General features: G+C 40.3%; 1 protein-coding gene across 1 annotated transcript in view; it reads right to left on the reverse strand.

Moving 5' to 3' along the window:
- Nucleotides 1–283: 283 nt before the first annotated feature.
- The window catches only part of gdf11 (growth differentiation factor 11), a 22,158-nt gene continuing 10,478 nt past the window's right edge, over nt 284–11,963 (reverse strand). Inside the window, exons 5-6 of the mRNA XM_033325210.1 lie at nt 3,812–4,185; nt 284–718 (exon numbers count right to left, since the gene is read on the reverse strand). Of these exons, the coding sequence (XP_033181101.1) occupies nt 338–718; nt 3,812–4,185 (755 nt within the window). The 3' untranslated portion in view covers nt 284–337. The remainder of the gene's footprint in view (nt 719–3,811; nt 4,186–11,963) is intronic.

Here is an 11,963-nt window from a genome sequence, read left to right on the forward strand (position 1 = left end):
TCACAAAACTAAAACATACTCTATGACATAGTTTTGTCTCATTTACCATTTTCTGAAGCTGCTCCACAAATACAACCTCTTTAAATCATTCATAATGTACTGTATTTCCATCACGCAGTCCTTTTTTGATTCATATCTCATTTATAACTTTTTTTTTTTTACAGTTAGAATCAATTTAATTACTGGAAAAATGGAAACCCAGTGGGTTTGTGTGGCCGAGCAAAAGTGAAATCTGGTGCCGAGGAGTGGGTTCTGGTGCCAGGGGAGAACTCCATAAGGGTTTTGGGTGGTTTGATTCAATGGTGGCATTACACAAGTGTGCATCTTCCCCTGAAGCCTAAGAGCAGCCACATCTATCCACCACCATCCCTGGGATCTTGCCGTGGATGATCTGCTGCTTGTCATTGAAATACAGCATGTTAATGGGGGACATCTTGGTCGGGGTACAGCAGGGCCCTGCGGAGCCTCGGGGGTTAGCGTGCTGCACCAGGTGGGTGTGTGGGTATTTCTGCATGAACATGTACTCGCACTGGCCAGAGCAGTAGTTGGCTTTGTAACGTTTTGGGGCAATGATCCAGTCCCAGCCGAATGCCTCGAAGTCCACAGTCAGTGGGTAGCGACAACAACGAGACTCGGTGGAGTGCTCGTCACAATCCAGCCCAAGGTTTCTCCGAGAACGTTTGGTCGTCTCAAGAACCTTCACTTCCAGGAACGGCTGCTGGAATCAGGGGGAAGGGGACAGACAGACAGAAAGAGGTGGTTATAAGAGAACAACAGCACCAGCATGAGGGAACTAGTAGTTAAGGAAAGTACAATTATTTGACATTTAACCTACAGTTACCCATAACACACATGTTTGCAAACCTGTCTCTATATTTATGTGAACAATTCCAGCATTAGTTAAGAAGACTGTCTTTTTGTGCTGTGCTTTGTTTGAGCTGTACTAAAGCAAGTGTAAACACACAATTTGGGCTTTGACACGTAGTTTTGTTTTATACCTATTTCTTCAACAGAAGTCTATCTATCCATCTGCTCCTTCTCTGCAGCATCGCTACTGGTTTTGTGGCACTGTCAGTCCAAAACTGAACTATAGTACATAATTCCCCGTAACACCAAAACTGTTTCAGTTCTGTTTTTAGTGTTAGGAAGCTTATGATATTGCTGCCTGCTTTTTAGTCTTGTTGTATTGTCCTTTTTAAACTTTGCAATGTTGCCACCATAGTGAATGAACTATTAGACTATTATGTAAGTCATTGTAAAATTAAATACACAAAAGCAATTAGTCATTCAATTATCATCAACACAGTTTTCCTTCTACAGTTTCCTGTGCTGTCTTATTAGGAGCTGAACAAATATGTGACCCTGGCATAGATGGATGGATGGATGGTCTTGATGCTAATATTTGTCCAGAGGGTTAAGACCTTTTACATTTTGTTGCTATGTTTCATCAAACAAAGCAGGTAGCAGCATCTTAAAAACCTTTTTCAAACCAGAAGAACCAAGTTTAAAACCCACTGTTAAACTTCACCCCTTTCAGGTCTGTCATCCAGCTTCTTCTGATAATAAAACATTCCCCACTAGGTCAACTCACACTAAAAGTCTAACACAGTTATATCTTAACTTAAAGTGAACTTTGAACTCAGCTCACACAGGAATAATTCAGCTGTGACCTTAATTCAAAAACGGTTCATTTACAAAATAAAGTAAACAGGTGATCAACTGTAATCTGGTTCAACAGCAGCTCAGAGAGGCCTTTTCCTGACAGATCACAGTTGGGAAAGACACAGATGTAAATAATAAAATGATAATTAAGGTTTATCGTACATCCTGGCTGATTATCACACTTGTCATGTCTTACTGCAACACATAAAACAACTGAGCCACTGTTAGTGCTGTTAGTGCATGTCTGCTATAACAAGCCAATGATGTGATGTGGTCAGTAGTTTTCAGTACTTTCTTTTATAAGGGGATTTAAATAACTTATTACTATACAACCGTATTAATTCCTGCATATATAAAAAAGATGTTTGTTTTAATACTCTCTCAGTTATGGATTGATACAGGTTTTCCAAGAAGGAGCCAAACTAACAACGGAAAAGATCAATTCATCTGACATTTACCAAAAACATATGAATGAAGTTGTCATTTCTAAAACGGCAACACAATGTGCCATTTGAGCACAGATTCAAAAAGCATTGATAGAAACCAGGCTTTTCTAACACTGACAACTGACTCCCTGTGCTTGGTTTGATCAATGACCCACTAGGTCATCTGCAGGCTACCATAACCTTGACCTTTAGGCAAATCAAGTGGATCAAATATTTTACTCCATCATGTTTGTTTTACAAAGCCTTCCTCTCCCCACAGTGATTCCAGCTGGGCTTGAGCACATTTTCTGTGACGCATTCAAAAAGAGGAAATAAGCTGAAAGGCCGTGGGGTGAGACCATGTCAGCTTGGCCTTTAGGGCTTTTGTTGTAGAAAAAAGACCCAGAGGATCAGGGAGAAGCAGAGTGTGACTCTTTCTCTGCTTGTTGGGTTTTGTTTTATTTTTGTACACTTGCCTGTGTTTTTGATCTTTTCCTTTTTTTTTCGTTGAAGAATAATATTGCACACTGCTGTGTGGTCAGAGGGCAGTGATTTACTGGCCAAGACACCAGAGCTGATCTCTGATTTGTGTTGTGAAGATCTGACCCAAATGGCCAGTTGGTAAATATTTAGTGTTACTTAACTGGGATGACTGGCCTACATAATTCAACATAGATGCTGAAGGCAACTGTCAGTCGCAGTAAATCTGGGATTTCTAACTAGATTTATGGTTCACGGCTGGTTTTACCTTCAGGTTGAGGTTTGGACTCACCCGTGCACTACCATTCATTACGTCAGTCATGAACCCAGTGTTTCATCATTAAAAAATGTGAGCAAATATGTAGGCCAAGACAAGTCTGGTGATATATAACAGCTACATTTTAAAAATGCTGATAACAGAGTTTAAGCCCCAGCATACTGTTGTTTTAAGCTTTTAGGTTTCACAGCGCTGCTTTCTGCACATGGAGATTTTCCATTGGTGTCTAACATTTGGTTTAGGATGAACCTGTGACATGAGAGTCATTATTCATGATTATAATAAGAATGAATCACTAAGTGTGATGTTAGGCTGTTATTATGAATGCAGCTTTACAAAAACACTTTCTCAGCAGCAGGTGTTTGAATACATTTGTGCCTATACAGAACTGCGGCTGTTCAGGGTCATCCTTTAGCAGCTCTGGCTTTCATGGCTCTCAATGGCAGCTTGGTTCACACTCAAACTTACTAATGTTCAACAACCTCAGTAATTGCTGCGTTTTTCATTTACTACATGGTCCTTTTCATGGGGCTCAAGCCTCATCTACTAAATGTCATCTTCATATACGTCAGATATTTGATGCTTATCCCGTCATATAATAGTCCTTTTTAAAGGTGTTTCCCTGTTATCTTGGTTTTTTCTGATTTCACTGCAACATAAGAATCGGGAAGCAAACACTCGACACCTATTTACTGTGCAGGAGCAATTATAACAACATTAACAATGAAATGAGAACTGATCTCATGCAATAATAATAGACATGATGTTCACTGTGCTAATGTACTAAGCCCCAGCAGATGTTGTCTTACAATGTGGTCCTGATCCTTTAGATAGCTACGTATATTTTCTAATTGAGTTGATTCTGGTGTCCCTCCTTTGATTCATATATGAATTGAAATCTGAATGAATGTGAGCTGTAATGCAAGTGAGTGGCCCCTTCCCCAGGGACAGGTCTAAGGGTCCTTACCAGCCCCTCCTCCCCAGGTCTCAAGGAGGTAACTGCCAGGTCATTGCCACTCTCATCAAAGGCGTTGATGTCGATTCCCCAGTTGGTGTGGGGCTGTTTGAACCAGTTCTGCAACACATGCTTAAAGTCAATACTTTGCCAGTGTCCAACTCTGGAGTTGAGCTCTATTTTCAGGGAGCGAATGCGGATGTGGCGGCTGCCCTGCTCCGTGACTGGCTTCAGTCTGAGGATCTGCAGGTAGACGGTGGAGGTCTGTTGTAGCGGTCGCAGGTACACCCACAGCTGGGCCTTCAGCACCTTGGTGAACATCAGTTTGGGGCTGAATTTGAAGAAGCAGCAGCTTGGCTTCCCATTCACCTGCACCAGAGGCTCCGCTGAGGGAAAGAGGACAGTTACATTTATATATGTGCTGTAGATGCCAAAGTATTCTTGTATCAGCAAGATTATTATTTAACACTTGACATTACACTTTAATCAATCACTGTGATCATCCTGGTAGCCTATTGTAGGTGTTAGGCTACTGACTGTGAACAACGTCATCACTCTGTTTACAGATGTCAAATAAAAACATATAATCCTAAAGTAAATTTAATTTAAGCCCTTATAAAGCATGACACAATATGCATTTCGTGTGTCAAATTGAATTTTCTTCATATAACTGAAATCTGTATTTTGGTAATATCTTTGATACTAAACATTACTGCTAGTTTCTGTTAATGAAATCTGTCATTCTGCAGGTCTTCTCTCTATTGGTTTAGTCCTGGTGACAGCTTCTGCAGCAACATCTGCACCAAACACTGAACACATCACCTCCTGTGCACTAGATGGTTTGTATCAGCAAAGACCAACTGAGCGGTGAGTACTGGAAACAGCAATGCAAAGTCTTCTAATGAAAATGAAAAACCTTTCAATGATCCATCTAATCTCTAAATTACAACAAGGCCAGGAGGGATGGATGGTTTAGATGTTTTAAATAAATGATGCAGAGACAGCTTCAATGAACTCAAGGAACAAAGCAGGACACATATTTTAGAAATTGTGACTAACTACAATCATACTGGACCACACAGCTGATCAGGATCCTTAGTAATAGAGCCAAGTGAGTGTTTTAAAGATAAAAGAAGCTCTTAAAATCAACAACATTTCTCAGTTTTCTTACTATTATTACCTCAGACCTTTGTACAGCTTTCAGACAAATAAACAGCAAACAGAAAATTGTATTTCCTGAAATACAAAATTTATCTCTGTTTATTTGCTGCTCGGCACTAAAAAATGTTATAACATATTGGCACATTTTTATGTGAATCCGTGAAATTTAAAGAAATTCAAACCAAGAGAACATAATCAGTATGTTTTAAAAAAAAAAAAAAAAATTATAAAACAGCACAGCTAAAATAACTCTAAGCACTACTTTTTTGGCTGACTGCAGCTCAATGCCTGGCTGCTCATTTTTGCCATATCTGCATGAAAGCTGTTGATTACCATGTGTGCACATGGTCCTGTTTTTGGTCCATTCAGTCCAGTTACATTTGTGATTTCATCATGGTTGGAAAAACAGATACATTTGCATATTAAAACAAGGATAAATAATGGTGGCCAGTGGCCAGATGGTAACCTTAGATTCCCCTGGGTCAATTGTAATGAAATGGCCTGTACCGACACTGCAAGTAGCAAAATTAAAACATATAAAGTTTTTTTTTTTTTTTTGAGGCTCTCATTAATAGCAAATCTATCTGGGGTGTGGATTAAGGGTTATGTGAAAGAACACTAGGCATCTTCTCAAATCGGTAGATTTATTCCTGTCATGATCCTCGGCTCTGGTGTTTCTGTGATTTGTGCCACATGTCAAATCTGCACATGGTTCATTTACATAGACCTCCATCTGATATAATGACATTCATCCATTGCATTCATACATTCATTTCCATGTAAAGCGTTCATTTATTAAGGGAAATTTATTCTGCGTCTATCTGGCATAACAATGTGCCAACAGACTACAATAGAATATTTAATCTGACTGTTTTCTTTGAGCACATTTGACTTATTACAACTGCAGACTTTAAAAAATAAACACAGGAGTGTTGTTGTTTCTGCATCAAGAAAAAAACAAATTAAAGAACTGTATGGACCTGTCAATCATCGTTAAATCTGAGGGTACTCAGGCAACCTGCAAATGCTTCCTGGGTCAAAAGGTTATTTGGCACCTCAGCGCAGTTAAGAAATGGGATCAGGGGTCAAAACTGTCAGCCTCTTTACATGTCAGGGGTGCTGGGGAGGGGCACCCCTAATAGCCAGATTGAGTTTGAAGGTCAAGGTCGACCCTATGGCAATAGTCATATGTCTTTCTTCACAACACACCTTTTCACCAAAGAGTCATTTGAAATCTCAAAGACACAACAGCAATGAATGACCCACAGTTTGATTTTGTTTTCATTCGGGTGAAGATTCTCCAGACAATAGTGAATTGTTTATCAAACCTCAGTTGACCAGTAGGGAACACTGGACAGGGCTGTTTTTTTTACACTAAACAAGTGTTTTAATTGAATTATGTGCATGCATTGAGGGATATGAATTGACTGAGGTACAGATGGACTATCCATTAGATGAGTGCAGGACGAACATTGAATAAGGGCCAAGCCAGGGACAGACGTGGTCCTTCAGCCTGTATTTTTCCAGGGACAGTCATTAGTGAGTGTAAATTATACAGTGTCTCACGCTGGACAAACAATATGTCAATGTTCCTTTTAGTGGGTTGCTGAGGTCACAGCAATTAATGTGGGTGGCGTTGTGTTTGCTCATCAGCACAAAACTGGGAATGAATGATTCTGCAGTTTGCTTGGAGTTTACTACTTTGTGTTGTTTTGATGGGGACAGACACACACGCCAGCTCTTCCTTCGCACAATGTTTTCATTGCTTTTGTTGAGTCCTTGGGGAAAAAAAGAAACAATCCAGTGAAACTGTATTGGTGAAATGGCTCACTTTCCTGAGCAGAGGCCTCTCTTGAGAAGGAGTAACCTGAGAAGCATGGCACCGTGATCCAGTTAGGACCGCAGTTGTTAAACACACATGCACAACATATGAGCTACGTCACGCAAAACAATGACTGCATTTATAGGTTAGATCAATTTGTGCCTTTATAGAGCCTGTAAGTGCACAAGTAAGACGCAAACAGTGGAGAATGAATGCCTGCAGCATAAATACAAGCGTTTCTTGGCAGAGGGCTCCAACTGTGCAAAATAAGCCAGGCTAGTCTGTAAAGACTATGAAACAAATGAACATTTAAACTTTCTAACCAAACTAACTTTGCTCCTGGTGCCAGAGCACGTTACTGTCAAAAGGCTCATCATTTTATTGCATCTGCATCATTTTTATAATCTTAATAAAACAACAGTTTGAACACTGCAAACAGGAGAGAAATTCTTATTTTGTGTTCAGCGACGTCTCCTAGAGCAATAACACGTCTCTCCTCATCCAAACTGAGATAGAAACTAGTCCCCATAAGGTAAGACCACTCCTCTTATTTAACTAAAAAGTAAAAAACAAGTGGAAACCTAGTGAAGTATGCATAGAGGTTGCGTTTTCCACAGGAAACAGGCTTGTTTGATTTTCCTACTTATGTTTCCAGTCTACTTCATTACTACAGCAGCTTAATTCCCTGTGGTATAATTGCAGCATATGCGGCACATGAATTTTACTGCCAACATGCAGCAGGCCTGCAGGTGAGCCTATCAAACATCTGGTGGACTCCCTTGGTACCTGTGTAGCATAGTTAGCCCACAGCCTCCTATATATGCATGTAAGGGGAAAGAGCGAGTATAAGGGTTTATTCACCATGCCATCTGTCCGTTTTAATACGACCGTAGGCCATTTTACATTTAAATGCTTTTAATAACCATACTCACAACGTTACAGAGGGGAACAGCAGAGCTGAGCCAGTTAAACTGTTGAAAACAGATGGAGAGGGGAAGTTAAGGTGAAGTTATACAATGAATAGATAACACATGTTACCAGTGAGGGGGCCTGAATATTGTATTACATGGTGAAAATGATAGAATTTCTATTAAACAAAAGGATATTTAGCTTATTTATGTCTAAATTAAGAAAAAGGGCATATAAAAGTGACAGTTTACAGACGGTCTGATGTTGCTTCTCCCACTTCCCAATTCTAGTAATAAAACACAACATCACAGTTTTTACTGCAATTCATCTTTGCACTCAATCATGACAACAGGATAAAGCTTCTATTTTTAGCAGATCAGCCATTTCATATCCTTATGCCAAAATTGGGTTCATGTTCTAAACTGGATGATAAATTTGCTTTTAGCCGATAGCTTGATATAATTTTATAAACGAACCATACGTTCTCATAGATGTTTTCAGCTTTAGAATTAATGTTCACACTTGTTTCAACCTCATCTTTAAAGAAAATTCTTTAAATTTGACTTTTTTAATCAAAACTCTTACAAAGCACTTGTGTGCATATGTCATGTGTGTATCCATCTGCCAATCAGAACAACAAAAAAACAAAATTTAAGAAAAAGCAGCCAAAATGGCATAGGGAGAGAAATGGTCATCTATTGTTAATGTCCAAATAGGCAATGCATAATGGTATAAACCTAGATAGGCATTTCATTTGCATATATATCTATATTTTCTTTTCTTAATGGGAAATGCAAATGTGCCATTTTGTGGTGAGTGTGTGTTTGGGAGCCTTCGTGTTGAATAAATGTGACTCCAGGGTATCCCCACGCACCTCGGCATATTAATCATCGTGACACGTTCACGACCCTTCTAATAAGACAGGGGCCACAGTGCACCCCCTCAAACATCCCATCCCACCCCAGCCCCACTCCCTCTTTGTCTCCCGGCCAGTCCCAAGGGATGGGAGGGGGTGGTGGGGGAGGTCAGGCTCAAGCTGGGGATGGAGAGGGGGGAGTGTGTGTGAAGTTAGACCCCCTCATTCAGAAGCCCTCCCCTGGGACAACGGCAGGCACAAGACTCCTATTAGGACTGAGCACAGTAGCCCCCCAGGAGCAACAAAAGACACCTCCTAATGCTCCCTGTTCTAGCTCACTGAACGCACAAATGGAAACATGCAACCACACAAAAACACATAACACGCACAAGCGCCAAACTGACTGACACCAGCAAACAGACTCAAGGCTCATTGTTTTTTGTGTTTAGGGTGATATCTGTTTGTATTATGAGGGGAGCGTCTGCAGGGCAGCTCCTTCAGGACGTGCACAGAGGGAGCAGAGAGCGTGCAGTGAACTGCAATAAGGTGGACAGCTGGACAGCAGGAAGCATGCTGGGGTCTCATCGCTTGTGTTTGTGTGCATCCACACATACACGCAAGACGTTAACGTCAGAAGACAATGCTCAGCTCTGTTTCCACAAGTCAAACCCAAAAACTTTTTACATTCATATAATGACATATCTGAAGCCAACAAGGTAGAAAGATGGTTTTGATGAATTTGCTGTCTGAAATGCTGCTGCTTTGGACTAATGACAGACTTTAGTAACAGTGTAAATGAATTTTACTCATTTGAGTTCATTGTTATCATCAGGTTTGTTTTACTGTAATTCACAGAAACATCACTACATGATTTAATAACAACAGCCTTAATATAGTTAAGGAGTACGGTTTTAGTCACAGTCAACTCCAATGTCCACAATCCATTTGAATTTTAAAAGGATGTGGGTAGGAAGTGCAAACATCTTCAGAAACGAGGCCGAAGTAAAATGAACCTTTAATATTCTGAGTTTTATTTTCTTGTTTTTAGGGTTAACTCAAAATTTCTGTCCACATTTTCATCATCGGCACCAAGTCCACCAGAATTCACTACAGGCAGTGTCAGTGTGTGTTTTAAGTGACAGAGTCTTCAGTTCATGTACCCTCTGAAAATTCAGGAATTCTGAAATCAGCTGAATCTTCTCCTTAAACAGATTTAATTTGTGCAGCCAAAACCTTTTGTTTGTGGTTTATGACAATATTTACGCAAGAAGAAAATGACAACTGAGAGGTGAGTACAGTGAACACGTCTTTATCTGTACAATTAGAAATGAATCGATTAGCTATCATTTACATAAAAAACTAAAAACTCTCTCCAACCAATCACCTCTTGATCAGGAAGTGAATACCAAGCACAGATAAATCCTCACTCACTACTCGTACAATGCAGAACTGAGCTTACACTGTAGAGGAAACTAAAGCAAAGTATATTTGATATCACGTGTCAGCTAACATGCCACAATAAAGACAATTTATTGGTTGTTCACTTAGTTTTATCTCAGAAATGATGCAGAAACTATTACAGTTAAACTGCATGACTGCTGTTCTGTTCTTCTTTTAACATAAAGACCAAATACTGGTAGATTTGGTTTAATTGTTGGAGCTCATTAAATCTATTTACAGTTCTCTACAGCTGTTTACAAGCCATAATATCAGATACGATCCAGAGGTTTTGTTGTGGTTACGCAGATTAAATGTGAGCTCTGAGCTCATGTTGCTCCCTAAAAAGACACGTTCACTGATATTTTCTGTAACACAATCAGCAAAAAACTCTTATGTTACTTTTTAAAGAGCTGCACATTTGTAAGATAAACCAGAACAGGAACCAGGTCCGACTTTCCACAGACCACATAGGAACAGTTCTGTGAATTTATATTACAGTACATCGGCTGCAGAGAGCCAGTATTTTGGTGTTTGTGATATTGTGTTTAAAATGATATGATCGCTCACCAGCTTCCCTAACAGGGAACAGGGCTAATTTGCTGCAGTGTACAAATAACCTGGAGGGGCTGCTAATGTGAACTGAGGGGAGAACTGTTCCACACATTCAACCCACGTCCTTGACATTGTACATGACAATTATGTAGATGACACTCAAATCTATCTGACAACGCTCCATTAGAGTCAGAAACCAGCGAATTTAACAAATCAATTAATAGGTTTGTCATTATTAAATAGTCAATTATTAAATGAGCCTAAATGAGCATACAGACAAAACCGGGCTGATTATCTCCATCTCTCTCTGCCACATGGAACTGGTGTGCTCGTCATTTCAAGAGCATTTTTCCATACTAGAAAATTCCTCTGCATTGTCCTCACAGGAACCTCACACAGTATCCTTCCGACACCAACCACTGATTACTTTCATCACCTGAAGTGCTCAAAAATGTGCAGTATATCTCTCTGGAGGTGTTTCTGTTAGAGCACCCTCAGCTGCTAAAATGTTGCCTGAAGCCACCCAGAACTGTCAGAGCTTCAGCCAAGACTTTTCTCTACAGACAAAGCCACTGTGACCAGATCTTGTCAAGCCTTCCTCGATGGAGCAATTTCTTCTGTAGTGTTTACTTGAAAATTTCTGTGCTATGTGAAAACATCTACTCTTCTCTTTAAGAGCTTCTCTTGCTCCATCTGTGCTGTACATTACATAAATCAAACTTGGCTGTTGTCCCTAAAAAAATCACTTTGACTGTGCATTTTCCTCGGGTGATGTGGGCTCAGCAGGGAGAAACACAACCACAGGTGATAAATATAGTCAGAAGCTGCTCTCCGCTGCCACAGAAAGGAGGCTAATTAAATTTTCATGTAGATAATCATGAGGTAATCCACAGTTAATTGTGCTTCTTTCCGACACAGTGCGTCCCTCATGGGATCCAACATTATGCCCATGCAGCATTTCCTTTGCTTAAACGCCTCTTAGATTTAATGGACTCTTCCATAAACTGATCCTCAGCAGCTCCTTGCACACGACCACACAGAGCCTGAACGCATCCATCAACAAAAATCCCCTCAACGATCTCCATTTTATCTCTTCACTCCCTTCCCCCTCCTCCTCCTCCTCCTCCTCACTCATGTTCCTACACAGGTCTTAATTACTGGTGTGAAGTAATTATTTCCTTTATTAGTGAAACGTAACATCTGTTTCAGGTCTTTTTAATTGTACCTATAAAACCCTTCCATGATTTCTGTCCCTTTAGGATAGGGCTGTTTGTTGCTCCCTGTGGACTCACTCCCTTCTTCCCTCCACCCCCCTTCATACCCGCAGCATGAGCTGCGATGCACCTAACTCAATCACACTCCTCTAAAGAAGCACAGAGGCACTGAGCTGTGGGTATAAACACAAGTAGGAGTCACAAAATGCT

This window comes from Mastacembelus armatus, chromosome 5, assembly GCF_900324485.2.
Source record: "Mastacembelus armatus chromosome 5, fMasArm1.2, whole genome shotgun sequence".
Classification (NCBI taxonomy): domain Eukaryota; kingdom Metazoa; phylum Chordata; class Actinopteri; order Synbranchiformes; family Mastacembelidae; genus Mastacembelus; species Mastacembelus armatus.